Genomic DNA, 18,119 nt, shown 5'->3' on the forward strand with positions numbered 1-18,119 from the left:
CACTGAGCTTGCCTGCGGTAGACGATCGAGCCTATGACATCAGCGATTGGCTGCAGCAGTAATATTAGCCGTCCATGTTATGTCACTGCTGCAGCAAAAGCACAGAGATCGAAGCGGCCGCGGTGGCACACTGCTGGACCTGTAAAGGGTGAGTACTGTACAATTGTATTGCTTTACATGACAGGCAATGTTTGTGGTAAACTTTTCTAAAAGTGGAAATTCCCTTTAAAATGTCTTTGCATGCTTATTAACCGTGACTCACCTAATCTGAGACACTGACGTAACACTCCCCCAGACGACATGTTCTTCTCAGCTTCAATGTCAGTAAAGCTCAAAGAACTTGCAAATATGAGAACATCCACTAGGCTAATCGCCCTCTGCAGGAACGTTACCGATGCCTCTATCGACAGACCTTGGGTTGGTTCAATAGTTTCTAGCTCATGCTGAAATAAAAATACGTTTTCCATACATTTTATATGGATCAAAGTGATCAAATATTGAGAATCAATTTCTACTAGAAAGTACTATATAAGAAACTCCAACAAATAAGGTAAGACTACATATAAATGGGTCCTCACTTTGGACAAGTCAAATTACTTAGTTGCTTACCTAATAGAGACAACTGGTCATTTGGGATTAAAGGGAATCTGTCACCCAATGTTGGCCCTATAAACTTCGGCCACCGCCATCAGGGGCTTATCTACAGCATTCTGTAATGCTGTAGATAAGCCCCCGATGTAACCAGAAAGATAAGAAAAACAAGATGGATTATACTCACCTGGGGGGGTGGTCCATTCCGATGGGCATTGCAGGTCCGGTTCTGGTGCCTCCCATCTTCATACGATGACGGTCTCTTCATTGCTGCTGTCGCGGCTCCTGCACAGGCGTACTGATTTGCCCTGTTGAGGGCAGCATAAAGTACTGCAGTACGCAGGCGCTGGGAAAGGTCAGAGAGGCCCAGCGCCTGTGCACTGCAGTACTTTACGCTGCCTTCAACAGGGCAGAGAATTACGCCTGCGCAGGAGCCGCGACAGAAACAAGGAGGATAACGACATAGTATGAAGATGGGAGGTGCCGGACCTGGACCTGTAATACCCATCGGACCGCACCGCCCCTGGGTGAGTATAATCCATCTTGTTTTTCTTATCTTTCAGGTTACATCGTGGGCTTATCTACAGCATTACAGAATGCTGTAGATAAGCCCCTGATGGCGGTGGCCGAAAATTATAGGGCCAAAATTAGGTGATAGATTCCCTTTAAGGATAGGTTTCCTTCCCTTTATGGGGAGTAAAGGTAAAGGCACGCACGGCGGTGCTGAAGATCTCACCACAATTCCAAATCCACTACACATGTAAGGGGTGAAATCTACAAGAAATGACCGCTGCGTTTCCACAACATAATGAGAATGCTGCTCATTTAGAAATCTGCAGGATGCATTTTTTCATGAATAATTTTACACGTGACGTTTTTAACACCCTAACCAAATGTCCTGCACTTTAATTTACTGTGGATTTGAGGTGCAGAATCTGCCATGTGTCCCCAAGGCCTATAACAGCCGACCCTGCTCCAACATGGGACCCCCACCTCCAGAGGCTTACTGCTTAAAGAGGCAAGGACAATGAAGGGATCACCTTCTGTTAACTCCATACAATATGGAGAACGGTGCCACCATATAACTATGTAGTTTACCACAGCTTGGTGCTGTTACCCTATAACTAGACCTATACAAATACATAGTGACATCACTAGTGGATAAAGGATAAGTAGTGTACACTGTAAAACTTGGAACATGCTTTATGACACATTAAGAAAAGCAGAAAGTAAATTTAAAAAATAATACAGAGTTGACTGTGATAGAGAAACTTGGCACTCAGGGTTTGCAGTGAAAGTAGTGTGTGGTATTGCTATGCTCTTCGCTAGGTAATGGCGTTGAAATATCACGCACTATTACCACGCGGTCTTACATTCAGGAACCACGGGGCAATCAGTACCAATCACCTATTTCCATAAATCAGGATTGGGAATCTTCCACACAATCTCAGCTCCACAAGATTGCACCGCCTCATCTTCCTACTGTACAGACTACCACCTAGTTACAAAACCTGGGACCTCGTTCTGATGAAGGTCCATATGTAGAACCGAAGCATTAACTATAAGGATCGCCAAATAACACTTGTTTTCTTTCGCTACAACATCCTGAGGGCCAAGTTTCCTCGTCACATGATTTACGGGTTGGAATCCTCATCTCATAACCACGAGTGCCGTATACCCTCTTCGATACAGAGTTGACGGTCATGAGGACTTCTTGAATAGCTCAAAACAGAAATAACTGCATTCAGATTTATGATGGAGCCACAGTAATTGGCACAAAATACTCAGAAGGTAAGCAACTCAAAAGACCTCTACATGACGACTAAAGCTCGTACAGCACAACTAGCCCTTCACAAAGACAGAGAAATGGCGAGTGCTCACCGTGGCCGATGTGGCTGCAGACAGTAACGGCAGTATACCACCACACGCCATTATCATGTTGTCCGTAATCTGAGAAATGAGGTGGATTGTGTTGTGCACAAAAATGACATTGTCGCTGCTGTTCACAAAATCCATGATCGTCTTTGTAGAGTGACTGCAACAGGAAAATGAAATCAGACCCTTGAATACAGTGATATCACATACAAGGTGTATTGCATTATAAATTATTAGCTTTGACAAACAAATACATAGTAGTGACAAACATTTAGCCTAAACGTGGTCGCTACAACAGATGAGTTCACTTTCCCAAAATCTAGAACTCGCCACTTTATATTTTATAATACCTTTCAATAATTTACCATCTTTCACAGTCTACCAATGGCTTGCCTCATCTTCATACTAAACATTCCATACACGTTGAGTTAGTGCAGGGGTGGGCAATTAATTTTCCTGAGGGGCCACATGAGACCATGACTATTGTAGAGGGCCGAACCAATAGGCTGAAATTAATTTGGCTCAATGTTAATATCAACATACTAATTATGATTATTATATTAATAACTATATTAACCCCTTCATGACCTTGGTATTTTCCATTTTTCCGTGTTCGTTTTTCGCTCCCCTCCTTCCCAGAGCCATAACTTTTTTATTTTTCTGTCAATTTGGCCATGTGAGGGCTTATTTTTTGTGTGACGAGTTGTACTTTTGAACTACATCATTGGTTTTGTGTACTAGAAAATGGGAAAAAAAATTCCAAGTGCGGTGAAATTTAAAAAAAAAGTGCAGTCCCACACTTGTTTTTTGTTTGGCTTTTTTGCTAGGTTCACTAAATGCTAAAACTGACCTGCCAGTATGATTCTCCAGATCAGTACGAGTTCATAGACACGTAACATGACTAGGTTATTTTTTATCTAAGTGGTGAAAAAAAATTCCAAACTTTGCTAAAAAATAAATAAATAAAATTTGCGCCATTTTGAGGGTCAGGTGAGGGCTTATTTTTTGCGTGCCGAGCTGGCGTTTTTAATGATACCATTTCTGAGCAGATACGTTTTTTTGATCGCCCGTTATTGCATTTTAATGCAATGTTGCGGCGACCAAAAAAAAAACGTAATTCTGGAGTTTCGAGTTTTTTCTCGCTACGCCGTTTAGCGATCAAGTTAATGCTTTTTTTAATTGATAGATTGGGCGATTCTAAAAGCGGTGATACCAAATATGTGTAGGTTAGATTTTTTTTATTGATTTATTTTGATTGGGGTGAAAGGGGGGTGATTTAAACTTTTATATTTTTTTTCACTTTTTTTTTTACTTTTGCCATGCTTCAATAGCCATGGGAGGCTAGAAGCTGCCACAAAACGATCGGCTCTGCTACATAGCAGCGATCATAAGATCGCTGCTATGTAGCAGAAATGCACGTGTGCTATGAGCGCCCACCACAGGGTGATGTCACAGCTACCGGCGATCAGTAAACATAGAGGTCTCAAGGACCATGATTTCACCCGCCGCTGTTACAGGCACGTCAGCTGTTCAAAACAGCTGACATGTCCCGGCTTTGATGCGGGCTCGGGCTTCTGACCTCGGACGTACTATCCTGTCCGAGGTCAGAAAGGGGTTAATATTAATTATATCACTTAATATTGTGGAGACCACCAGCGGGCGGGCAAGCGGAGACCACCAGCGGGCGGGCAAGCGGAGACCACCAGCGGGCGGGCAAGCGGAGACCACCAGCGGGCGGGCAAGCGGAGACCACCAGCGGGCGGGCAAGGGGAGACCACCAGCGGGCGGGCAAGGGGAGACCACCAGCGGGCGGGCAAGGGGAGACCACCAGCGGGCGGGCAAGGGGAGACCACCAGCGGGCGGGCAAGGGGAGACCACCAGCGGGCGGGCAAGGGGAGACAACCAGCGGGCGGGCAAGGGGAGACAACCAGCGGGCGGGCAAGGGGAGACAACCAGCGGGCGGGCAAGGGGAGACAACCAGCGGGCGGGCAAGGGGAGACAACCAGCGGGCGGGCAAGGGGAGACAACCAGCGGGCGGGCAAGGGGAGACAACCAGCGGGCGGGCAAGGGGAGACAAAGAGAGGGCGGGCAAGGGGAGACAAAGAGAGGGCGGGCAAGCTGAGACAACGAGCGGGTGGGCAAGCTGAGACAACGAGCGGGTGGGCAAGCTGAGACAACGAGCGAGCATGCAGGCGTGCACGGTGCGGCCCGGGGGCAACGTTTTCAGCCCCTCGGTTGGTTTGGTCCGCGGGCTGGACTGGAACAGCCAGAAGGCCGGATGTGGCTATGGGCCACACTATGCCCAGGTCTGAGTTAGTGTCATCCAAACGGACAATTTTGGTGGGACTAGCCAACCTAATGTGCATGGCGGCCTCCTGACACTTCCCAGACAGATGTTAGGGCCATTTGAATGTAAAACACCTGATCCTGTTCTCCCTGGAAATAAGTTGCTAATGGAGGAGTCTAAAGCCGGCTGTACACATTAGATTGAAGCATGTTACTGGTAGTCAAAACTATTTACAAACTATAGTAATGCCAAAAAGCCATACATATTTTATCACATATTGCCCCCCATGGTTGTTCATCCTGACCATACATGCTCAGTGACACTGCAAGACGAACTTATGATCTTGAAATATTCTATCAATACAAACCTACAACCATGACTGCACTCACAACAAGTATAACCCAATAATGTTTGGCTATGGGTATGTGTCCACGTTCAGGTTTGCTTCAGGCTTTGGTCAGGATTTTATGCAGGTAAAATCCTGACCAAAAATGCACCTGAGGTCACTGGCAGGTCACCTGCGGTGTTCCTGCGTGTTTTGCTCATTGTAGCAACATGCTGCGTTCTGAAAAAACGCAATGCATGTGCGTTTTTGCGGGAATTCCGCATGCGTTTTTTAATGCACAGTGGAGACGGGATTTCATTAAATCCCCTCCACTATGCTGTAACATCTGGACGCTGCGTTTTTGACGCTGCGGCTCAACGCTGCATCAAAAATGCCGCGTTTCCTGAACGTGGACACATACCCTTAAAGTCGGACAAAAGCTTTTTTTTTTTTTCCCAAAGAGATCATTTGTGTATGAATGATCATTCATTAATATAACATTCACAAACTTAAGAGCATAACCCAATATTTTATTTATCTTTATGTAATTAATAATCAGCATAAAACTTAAAAAAAAAAAAGTAGAGATCATGTTACCAAAAACGATGTGGAGAGGGATGGTCCCAATTCTAAGTATTACAAAGCACTCCTATATCAGATGCTCAGACCATAGTAACAGTACTACACTTAATAAAGGCATTTGTGGAGCAACAAAATAAGGAGATTCTAAATAAACATCACAAAAACAAAGTGCTTAATTCATCTATGAGTGATAATAAATGCCTCTTTGTAGGATGAATTCACAATGACATATCTACTATAATATTAATGACTTGAAAAATAATCATGAGCTGTTAAACAGCAAGTCAAAATAGGAAAGTATACAGTGCTTAGTGCTTCACTATATATAATAGATAACAAATAAATGGTAATTAAGACCACAGGAAAGCATTTCACAATACATGAATAATGTCAGCCAATGAAAATGCCACATAAAAAGCAAATACTGAGCATCAATAGTCTCAGTTCCAGTAATTATACTGACCAGCATGGCTCTCACATTCACATTAGATGCACATTTTACCATCTTCGTCCATCCCTTGACAAAGCAATGGAGAAACGCGCAAGTCATATTTGTCATTATAATTACTTTTTTTTTTCTATTACTACGGCTAGGACCATTGGTGTTTAGTTTTTGCATTTCTTAAAATTAAATTCATTGATTTTGACACCATGTACTACAATTATCTTGTCTGTGGTATTAATATTATTCAGTTCGTATACTGATGCACTAAGCAACTTTATTTTTTCCTATATTTACTGTGTTTTTTGACAGCTCACGATTATTTCTGAATAGCATTAATAATTATAGTAGATAGTAGGATGAATTCATGATGACCTAAGAGGATGAAATAAGCATTTTGTTTTTGTGATATTTACTTACAATGCAGATTTTTCCTTATTTTGTCACTTTAAAAATGAGTGCATTACACTTAAGTTATTTGTGCACTATAGTACCATAGCTATACCATGCCAGTGTCAAAGTAGGCAGATATAAAAACGGTCTGTAACAGGTGGGAATGTAACCATTCCCCTCCACATCTTATTTGGTAATGTGGTGAAGACTTTTACCTTACTTACATTAATAATGATAAACATTAATGAATTCTATTTGCTGCAGGTTTGTGAATATTCTATTAATGAAATACCATTATAAATAAATGAACAATCGTTCTTTGAATTAAACAGCTGGTATCTGACTTTCAGCAATTTCCATACCCTAACTAAAAAAAAAAAAAAAAAAAACAAGTATGGTTGTCTCCATTTCAAACTACAAAGGTTAGTAATGGGTTGGATAAAATAAGAGATCAATTTAGGCAAAGTTGTGCATTTTTGTCAACTTTAATGTGTACAGTATGGGGCCGTAATAGCGGCTCACTCCCCTCTCCTTACTGAAAACACCTGAATGCTTGGCTGCGTTGACCGTTTCAGTGTATAGGAGAGAAGAATGTTCGCCATTCTTAGATTTAGTGTTAGGAAAGCACCATAAAGTTAAGTGCACAGTGTCATATAGATGCTGGAGCAGCCACTTTAGGAACCCCAGCGATCACGTTCCCAGGCAGCTTTGCCCTCATTCTTGCCACGACTCCACGGTCAGCGGTCGTCTTTCTATACTGAAGTATAGATGGAGCGCGGGTTCCCGGCAGACATCACCCAAAGATTAAGAATGCCACTTAAGAAGGAGCATGTGCACAGTTTATTTTATGGTGCGCGTTTTCAGGAGGATTCTGCCTGAAAAAGACACCATGTGCACATACCCCAAGAAGTGTAACACGGGGTAAACCGATGATAAACACTAACCTTCGCCACATTTGGATGTCGGTTTCAATTGAAAACAGCAGGTCTGTCAGCAGCCGCTGATGCATCAATGACCATTTAAACTCCGGAATACGAAACATGGCAGATCTGGAGTCTCTTCGCTGGCCGTCTGATGGTGCCACGCGCTCGCCCTCATGTAGATCTGTCTGTTTTACAGGCTACTCATTATGAAAACAATAAAAAGAAACAAGTAGTGAGCCACAAATGATCAGGTTTCATTAAAAAAAACCAAAAAACTACTGCGTCATAAACCTTCTCAGGCAGAGGTGCTGCATAATATTCTCAAAAATCTAAGCCCATCATTGCAAGATTATCTGGACAGAAAGAGCCAGGAACAGATCATAAAGTAAACACCTTTTTATCCTGTTTGTGTGTTTTTTTTTTAATTAAGTCTACTCCTGGCTTTGGCATAAAGGATTAAAACTATTAAAATAAATAAATTGCACATGTAATCCAGACCAAAAAGGGTTATACCAATAGCACTCTCCACCCTGACTTAAGACTACACAGGGTGGACATCTCATGCACTGCCATGGCCAGTTAGGTTTGGCTTGTTTTAATTTCAGAGAGGGGCAGTGAGGGGGGGAAGGTGGTAAGAGGTTTGGGAGAGGAGCAGACATTTATTTTCGGTTGGTCCATTGATCCACATTGCAATACCTAAAAGAGTCTGCCTTATTCAAAACATGTAGCAATGTTCAGACTATTACAGGTATATGTTGGTTGCATCTGGTATCCCAATAATTGCTTCCATCTTCATTCCCAGGCCAGCACCAGTAAGTGCATCACTAGTGTTTTTACTACAGAGAGCAATTTAGGGCAATGCGACATGGTAGTGGCATGGCAGTGCCATCCAATTGACAGAAGTGTAGGCTCCACTTTCAGCAGCCTGACTTCTCCAAATAGAGAGAGCATTCGATTTGGTCATGATGACCATAGTTCACTTATTCCGATACAGGGTAAATAAAACTTAATTATTTGACTTGTTACAGCCACATCAAAATCTCAGAGCACGAGCAGAGCAATCAAAAGACCAGTAAAATGGAGTCAGTACATAGCTCTGCAGAGAGCGCCTGCCGCTTAGTTTCAGTGATGGGTAGGGGTCTCCTCATCTGGAAGCCCACCTAATGAAACTTCTGACTAATTCAGAGAAATCAGGATCTAGGATACTAACTGTTTGTAAAGGAAGGGATCGAGATATTGGATTTACATGTACTTTAACATTGACAAAAAAATTAAATGCGTTATGGCACTCACCAATTAGTGAAATCCCTTATTTTATTGCATCTAGCGGACAAACAGGAGAAAGGCAGGGAGAACACAGAACGTAGCCTATGGAGTTTCACAAAGCTCCATTTTCAGGCTGAAATACTCCAGACAATCTATACAGATCAGTAAAACTATAAAAAAGTTTCTTACAATAACAGCACATGATAAACATGCCTAAACAATACTGTACCTCAGGAACAGCCATTGGAGAGTGTTGGGGTTCACCATTTGTGCTGGCTTTTAATTCCAAGTTTTCAGTGTCAGATGCAATACTTGACACATCGAGCTTGGCTATTTTCCTTTCAGAATTCTGAACATCTGAAGTAGGCACATCTGTCGTTCCTGCGCCATTTGTATGACCTACAGAAGTGGACGACGTGTCTTGACCTACATTCTCTGAACAAGCTTTGACATTCTCTTCAGCATTGGGTGATGCTCCGGGGGAAGCTGCTGCTGTCTCACATATGACCTCTGCCTCTTGTGGACCATCTTCTGACAAACTTTCAGCATGCTCAGAGGCAGCATCGGGAGTATCGGTACTGGCCACCTTGGTACTCTCCACATTAGTATTACATGCTTTGGGCGGATCCTCTGTAAGATCTAAGTTCCCATGATCATCGGAAATATTGCTTTCAGTTGTGACATCCTGCCCATCGACTGCAGCAATGTCAACATTCATTTCCTTTTCCACCATGTCCAAGCTCTCCATGTTGTCTGATGACTGCACGTGTTCAGCTTCATTACTACTTGCAGCTGGGGTAGAGGTAGATTCAACATCCTGACGGTCATTGGATGTAGCGGTTTCAGTCTCTAAGCCTGTAGAGTCCTCAGACATTTTATTTTCTGGCGCTTCTATATAAACCCCAGTTTTGCTTTCAGAAATCTCAGTAACACTAGCAGTTTCGGAACCCTTTTTTTCCAAGGTGTCTACAATGGGGGAGTCACTCTTCTCACTGTCCTCACCATGTTCTTCATGCACACTCCTTTCAGACTCGGTAGTCTCAGTCAGTTCCAAAGTGGGCGTTGGAGGGGTCTTCTCTAGCTGCCTGCTGTACCCAGAGACTGTCCTTATAGGACTTGATGGTCCTGGCCCTATTTCACCACCTACACGGTCTTCATAGTCCCTGAAGGCTTGAGCCAGGCTCTCTCTGTGCATTTCATAAGTGACCTGAAAACAAATTGACATTTCCAATTAGCATTTCTCTTTTTTTGTTTTGAGATGGCATTTTATTGGGGGGAAAAAGGATTTCAGAAAACCTCAATCACAGATCGGACTGCCTCCTAACACGATTTATAGGAGAGATCTCATTCACTGTATGTCTTTCTGGATCAAAATAGGGGTTGAAAAGGCAGAGGGAAGGAGAGGAAACACTTTCTAATATTTATCTCCTCAGTGCCATGACCCGATCCTGCCTATGGTTTACAAAGACAGAGGAGTATATAAGACATGAAAGAACAATAAACATTTATCGAGAACCTGTCACCATGAAAATGCAGTCCAATCTGTAGTTATGTTATAGAGCAGGAGGAGATGAGCAGATTGATATATGGTTTGTGAATAAAGATTCAGTATAATCTGTGTTTAATCATTTAAACCTGTGCTCTTCCTGGGATTTGGGGTCCAGTAGGCGGTCCCATCAGTGGTTCTTTGTATAAGTGTGTGCAGCGATTGCTGTCAATCACTGATAAGACCGCCCTCTGGACCCAGAATCCGAGAAGACCAGCTTCCCCTGCTCTGTAACATGGTGCCTGCAGTTTGGACTGAATTTTGGGGGTAATTGGTTCCCTTTAAGTAGAGAGGAGATAGTTGTGCCTACAGTATTTGGCATTCTGCAGGATTTTCCATATATCCCTGATGTTTGCTTCTATTTTCAGCTGGTAAACAGCATAAGAGTTGCGTCAAACATTTGGTAATATTGGTTTCCCAATTCAGACAAAGCAGTGGGGAAGGCTCCTGCTGCAGCCAGTTGTCTTAAGGCCCGTTTACATGGAACAGCAGCAAGATATGACCTCTGATCGAACGGTCGTTTACACACCAGATTACACAGGCAGACCAAAGTAACCGATGTGCACTGAGCAAACTATACTAGAACGCTCAATGCGCAAATGGCTGACTGTTATTGGCAGTGCGAATCCTGTTTACACAGAACGCTGCACCTTTGAGAACAATAACCTTTTGCGCTGCACCAACAAAATCAATTCACCCCATGATCACGTGTTCTGTTCGTAGATCAGGTGATCGGAAGCCTATTTACATGACAAGATCATTGTGAAATGACTGATTTTAACACTCGTTCACAATTAGCTTGCATGTAAAAGCCCCTTAACAGCCTTTATAACAGCGCTGAGGAATAAACATCGGAATCCCGCAATGAGAATCGGGGGTGCCGATGGTTTTCATGGTACTCTGTGGTCATGTGATGGCCGACGGATACTCTGGCCTGTAAGATCCAAATATAAACTGGGTCTCACAAGCACAGTCAGCGAGACAACGACAGTCTCATGCACTGCAGTACACAAGTACTACAGTGTGTGAGACCAGTGCTCAAAATAAAAGTTATACATGTCTCCATAGTGGGACCAAGTCAAAAAGCTTAATATTTATTTAGTTATTAAGGTTGAAGGAAGACTGCAAGTCCATCTAGTTCAACCCATAGCCTAACCTAACATGCCCTAACATGTTGATCCAGAGGAAGGCAAAAAAAAACCATGTGGCAAAGAGTAACTCCACATTGGGGAAAAAAATTCCTTCCCGACTCCACATACGGCAATCAGACTAGTTCCCTGGATCAACGCCTTATCAAGGAATCTAGTGTATATACCCTGTAACATTATACTTTTCCAGAAAGGTATCCAGTCCCCTCTTAAATTTAAGTAATGAATCACTCATTACAACATCATACGGCAGAGAGTTCCATAGTCTCACTGCTCTTACAGTAAAGAATCCGCGTCTGTTATTATGCTTAAACCTTCTTTCCTCCAGACGTAGAGGATGCCCCCTTGTCCCTGTCTCAGGTCTATGATTAAAAAGATCATCAGAAAGGTCTTTGTACTGTCCCCTCATATATTTATACATTAAAATAAGATCACCCCTTAGTCTTCGTTTTTCCAAACTAAATAGCCCCAAGTGTAATAACCTATCTTGGTATTGCAGACCCCCCCAGTCCTCTAATAACCTTGGTTGCTCTTCTCTGCACCCGCTCCAGTTCAGCTATGTCTTTCTTATACACCGGAGACCAGAACTGTGCACAGTATTCTAAGTGTGGTCGCACTAGTGACTTGTATAGAGGTAAAATTATGTTCTCTTCATGAGCATCTATGCCTCTTTTAATACATCCCATTATTTTATTTGCCTTTGTAGCAGCTGCCTGACACTGGCCACTTAATATGAGTTTGTCATCCACCCATATACCCAGGTCTTTTTCATTGACGGTTTTGCCCAGAGTTTTAGAATTAAGCACATAGTTATACATCTTATTACTTCTACCCAAGTGCATGACCTTACATTTATCCCCATTAAAGCTCATTTGCCATTTATCAGCCCAAGCTTCTAGTTTACATAAATCATCCTGTAATATAAAATTGTCCTCCCCTGTATTGATTACCCTGCAGAGTTTAGTGTCATCTGCAAATATTGAAATTCTACTCTGAATGCCCCCTACAAGGTCATTAATAAATATGTTAAAAAGAAGAGGGCCCAATACTGACCCCTGTGGTACCCCACTGCTAACCGCAACCCAGTCCGAGTGTGCTCCATTAATAACCACCCTTTGTTTCCTATCCCTGAGCCAGCTCTCAACCCACTTACACATATTTTCCCCTATCCTCATTACTCTCATTTTATGTAATAACCTTTTGTGTGGCACCGTATCAAAAGCTTTGGAAAAGTCCATATACACTACATCTACTGGGTTCCCTTGGTCCAGTCCGGAACTTACCTCTTCATAGAAGCTGATCAAATTAGTCTGACATGAACGGTCCCTAGTAAACCCGTGCTGATACTGAGTTATTCCTCTTCAGATACTCCAGTATAGTATCCCTTAGAATGCCCTCCAGGATTTTACCCACAGTAGAGGTTAAGCTTACTGGCCTATAATTACCGAGTTCAGTTTTTGCCCCTTTTTTGAATATTGGCACCACATTTGCTATACGCCAGTCCTGTGGTACAGACCCTGTTATTATGGAGTCTTTAAAGATTAAAAATAATGGTCTATCAATGACTGTACTTAGTTCCTGCAGTACTCGGGGGTGTATCCCATCCGGGCCCGGAGATTTGTCAATTTTAGTGATTTTTAGACGCCGCTGTACTTCCTGCTGGGTTAAGCAGGTGACATATAATGGGGAATTTTTATCACTAGTCATTTTGTCTGCCATGGGATTTTCTTTTGTAAATACTGATGAAAAAAAGTCATTTAGCATATTGGCTTTTTCCTCATCCTCATCCACCATTTCCCCCAGATTATTTTTAAGGGGGCCAACAATGTCATTTTTTAGTTTCTTACTATTTATATAGTTAAAGAATATTTTGGGATTATTTTTACTCTCTCTCTGGCAATGAGTCTCTCTGTCTCAAGCTTTGCTGCCTTGATTTGCTTTTTACAGAATGTATTTAATTTTCTGTATTTATTTAATGCCTCCTCACTACCTACTTCCTTTAATTCTCTAAATGCTTTCTTTTTGTCCCTTATTGCGCCCCTTACAGCCCTATTTAGCCATATTGGTTTCCTCCTATTTCTAGTATGTTTATTCCCATACGGTATATACTGTGCACAAAAAAAAAAAAAAAACAGCGCACACAAATCACTATAAGCAGTTTCATCAAACAAAACACAACGTTTTTGATAACAGAACAAAAAAAATATACACACTTAATATCGCCGTGTCCAGAGCATCCCGTTCTATAAAACTGGAGATATATATATGTGTGTGTGTGTGTGTGTGTGTGTGTGTGTGTGTGTGTGTGTGTATGTGTGTATGTGTGTGTGTGTATGTGTGTGTGTGTGTGTGTGTGTGTGTGTGTGTGTGTGTGTGTGTGTGTGTGTGTGTGTGTGTGTGTGTGTGTATGTGTATATATCCATCCAGTTTTATATAACGGGATGTTCTGGACACGGCGAGATATATATATATATATAGATAGATAGATAGATAGATAGATAGATCTATCTATATATCTATATCAGATAGAAACACCAGTCTCGCAAAAAGCAAGCCTTGACAAGGCTCATGCAGCACATAAAAAAAAAAAAAAAAAAAGTTATAGCTGTCAGAATACAGAGGCTTTTTGAAAGCATTTTTACTGAGTGATGACAGCCCGATATTAATCTGGCAACACTGTAATTGTACTGACCATGAGGCTATGTGCCCACGTTCAGGATTGTTCGCAGAATTTTCCTGAGCAAAACCAGACTCCCTACGCAGGAAATTTGCTCGCGTTTTTTTCGCATTGGAGATTTTTCTCCTTTTTTCCGGAGCTTCCCAATGCAATAATACAGCAGCAAAACCGCAAAAAATCCACAAAATAAATGAACATGCAGCGCTTTTTTCCGCGATGTGTCTTTTTAGCACACAAATATGGGCGACCAGAGTGCTGAGCACGCCTAAAAAGATTGACTCCACTAGACCAGACGCCAAACGGAAGCCAAAGAGTCTCCATTTGCCTAATGGTGAGTGGATCCATTGGGCATTTGGTAGGAATCTCATTTTTGGGGATTTACATGGAGTTTCTGACGCAAGTGCTCAACGTAGAACACAAGAATATGATCCCAGCCTTATTCTGGAAGCAATCGAAAATTATTATGTACACCAAAATGTTACCAATAATACCCAACTTATCCCACACAAAACCAATCCCCACTCAGGTACATCATCTGTCTCTGTTCTGCCAGTAACATGGAAGCCTACTATAGTTTCAAAGACTCTGGAAAAGTGACATGGCTCCCGCCCCCTCAAATATAATCCAGTGAATTCTGTGCCCCCAAATCTAAATGCTCCCCTCCTTCTAAGTCCCATTGTAGCTAAACCACAGTAAGCGGCCACATGTTTGCCATTATTGAAGGGAGCGTGCACTTAATTTACAGGGTACGTATCGCCGCAAGCACAATGTATCGGGGCATTAAAATATATGAGGGAGCTACACAGTAAATGGGCACTAAACTGGCAGATTTGCAATTCTCCAGAAAAAAAAGCCTGGCGTGGATGTTACAAAATAGTCTCTGCAGTCATAGATGAAATTATTGAAAGGTGCAATTTTTCCAATGTGATCACTTTTGGGGTTTTTCTGCTGTTCTGCCTTCAGGGCTCCGTAAACATCGCTCTCAAACTATTCTACAAAAATCTGTGCTCAAAAAGCCAAATAGAACTCCTTCCTTCTCAGCCCTGATGTGTGGCCAAACAGTAGTTTCTGATGACATAAGGGGCATCACCGCATTTGGGAGAAGTTGCGTAATAAATTATGCGGTTCAGTTTCACCTTTTAACCCTTGTGTACCTGACAAATTTAAAGTAACCACAAAAATTTAATTTTTACCACTGAAATGTCGTATTTTCACGTCTCAATGTTATAAGATTCTATGAGGCACTTGTGGGTTCAAAACACAAACTACACCCCTAGATGAATTCCTTAGGCAGTTAAGTTTACAATATGGGATCACCTGGGGGAGGGAGAGAGGAGAATCTGCTGTTCTGGCAGCTCAGGGGCTTGGCTAATGAGAGCCCACAATCTTTTCAAGTGAATCTGCGTTATTTAAGCCAAGTAGTGTTCCTTCCCATCCAATCCCTGCTGTGTGCTCAAAAAGTAGTGTACAACCACATATGGGGTACTGGCACATTCGGGAGAAATTCAATAAATTGTGCAGTCCAATTTGTCACATTACCCCTGATGTAAATTATAAATTTGTTGCTAAAACAGTATTTTAGTGGGAAAAAAAATTTTGTTGTTACATCTAAAGGTTTAAAGGTACCTTCACACTAAGCGACTTTGCAGCGAGAACGACGAAGATCCGTGACGTTGCAGCGTCCTGGATAGCGATCTCATTGTGTTTGACACGCAGCAGCGATCTGGATCCCGCTGTGATATCGCTGGTCGGAGCTAGAAGTCCAGAACTTTATTTTGTCGTCAGATCACCCGCTGTCATCGCTGGATCGTCGTGTGTGACGCCGATCCAGCGATGTGTTCACTTGTAACCAGGGTAAATATCGGGTTACTAAGCGCAGGGCCGCACTTAGTAACCCGATATTTACCCTGGTTACCATTGTAAAAGTTAAAACAAAAAAAACACTACATACTCACCTTCTGATGTCTGTCACGTCCCCCGGCGTCCACAGGGTTACGCGCTGCTGCCGAGAAGTTCCTGCACTGACTGTCAGCGCCGGCCATAAAGCAGAGCACATCGGTGACGTCACCGCTGCGCTCTGCTTTACTGCCGGCGCTGACACATTCAGTGCAGGAAGCTCTGAGCAGCAGCGCGTAACCCTGTGGACGCCGGGGGACGTGACAGACATCAGAAGGTGAGTGAGTATGTAGTGTTTTTTTTGTTTTAACTTTTACAATGGTAACCAGGGTAAATATCGGGTTACTAAGCGCGGCCCTGCACTTAGTAACCCGATGTTTACCCTGGTTACCCGGGTGCTGCAGGGGGACTTCGGCATCGTTGAAGACAGTTTCAACTATGCCAAAGTCGTTCCCCTGATCGTTGGTCGCTTGAGAGAGCTGTCTGTGTGACAGCTCCCCAGCGACGACTTACCAATGATCACGGCCAGGTCGTATCGCTGGTCGTGATCGTTGGTAAGTCTTTTAGTGTAACGGTACCTATAGAGTTTTGTGAATCATTTTAGATGATTCCTAGATGAATTCCTGGAGAGCTCTAGTTTTCAGAAAGAGGTCACTTGTGGGGGAGGGTTTCTGCTGTTTTTACATTTCATGGCCTCTTTAAATGGCACATGGCATTCAAAATCTATTCCAGACAAGTAGAGCCATTTCCTAGCCCTGACATGTGCCCAAACAGAAGTTAGTGACCACATATGGGGTATCCTCATGTTCAGGAGAAATTGCGGAACAAATTATGGGGTCTGTTTTCATTTATTATCCATTGTGAATATTAGAAAGTTATGGCTAAAAACATTTTTTGCGAAAATAAATAAAAATTTTAATATGATGACTTAAGGTTATTAAATTCTGTGTAGTACCTGTGGGTTCAAAATGCTCACTATACCCTTGGATATAATCCTTGAGGGGGTGTAGCTTCAAAAATTGTGTCAGTTGTGGAGGGTATCCACTGTTTAAGAACATCAGGGGCTCTCCAAACGCGACATGACACCCGCAGACAATTCCATTAAAGTCTGTGATCCAAAAAGTCACTCCTTCCTTCCCGAGCTCTGCCGTGCGCCCAAACAGTAGTTTTCCCCAACATTTGGGGCATACTCAGGCAAAATTGCACAACAAATTTTGGGGTCCATTTTCTCCTGCTAACCTTGTGAAAATAAATAATTTGGGGCTAGAGCAAAAAACAAAGGCAAAATTTTTGCGAAAAAAGGTAAAATATCTTCCATTTATTTCTTCCACGTTCGTTTAGTTCCTGTAAAGCATCTGAAGGGTTAATAAGCTTATTGAAAGTGGTTTTGAGGACTTTGAGGGGTGCAGCTTTTAGAATGGTGTCACTTGTAGGTATTTCCTGTCATAGAAATCACTAGGATCCAGTTATTACCACAAAGACACTAGCCAGATTTAAAAAACTGTCCCGTCATTAAGTTTAAAATTGGCTAGGTCAATATGGGGTTAAAGGGAACCTGTCACCACGTTTTTGGAAGATGGGATAAAAATAGCATTAAATAGGGGCAGAGGTGGGCATTACATTAGTGTGTTTGTTATGCGTTTATTACCCACCTAAGTTGCCGAAATACATTTGCAAAGTCTCCGTTTTCGCCTGTCAATCAGGCTGGTCTGGTCAAAAGGGCGTCTTGTCTTCTCCCAGATTATGCGTAGTTTTCCGTTGGTGGCGTAGTGGTGTGCGCATGCCCAAAGTCCCGAATCCTCTGCCAGGGGATTTAAAAGAGCGCGCTGTTTGTTTTCATTGGTGATCGGTGGGCGCGGCCATCTTCCTTTGGCCGCGCGTGCGCAGAAGCGGCGCTCTGCTGGCCGCGGCTTCAGGAAAATGGCCGCGGGATGCCGCGCGTGCGCAGATGGATATCGCGGCGGCCATTTTCCTGAAGCCGCGGCCAGCAGAGCGCCGCTTCTGCGCACGCGCGGCCAAAGGAAGATGGCCGCGCCCACCGATCACCAATGAAAACGAACAGCGCGCTCTTTTAAATCCCCTGGCAGAGGATTCGGGACCTTGGGCATGCGCACACCACTACGCCACCAACGGAAAACTACGCAAAATCTGGGGGAAGACAACGCCCT

At 43.0% G+C, this 18,119-nt stretch overlaps 1 protein-coding gene across 1 annotated transcript in view; it reads right to left on the reverse strand.

The window, feature by feature from the left end:
- The window catches only part of LRBA (LPS responsive beige-like anchor protein), a 749,089-nt gene that overhangs the window by 601,415 nt on the left and 129,555 nt on the right, over positions 1-18,119 (reverse strand). The window contains exons 22-25 of the mRNA XM_077279308.1: positions 8,914-9,891; positions 7,440-7,615; positions 2,473-2,626; positions 263-443 (exon numbers count right to left, since the gene is read on the reverse strand). Coding sequence (XP_077135423.1) covers positions 263-443; positions 2,473-2,626; positions 7,440-7,615; positions 8,914-9,891 — 1,489 coding nt within the window. The remainder of the gene's footprint in view (positions 1-262; positions 444-2,472; positions 2,627-7,439; positions 7,616-8,913; positions 9,892-18,119) is intronic.

This window comes from Ranitomeya variabilis, chromosome 1, assembly GCF_051348905.1.
Source record: "Ranitomeya variabilis isolate aRanVar5 chromosome 1, aRanVar5.hap1, whole genome shotgun sequence".
Taxonomy (NCBI): Eukaryota; Metazoa; Chordata; class Amphibia; order Anura; family Dendrobatidae; genus Ranitomeya; species Ranitomeya variabilis.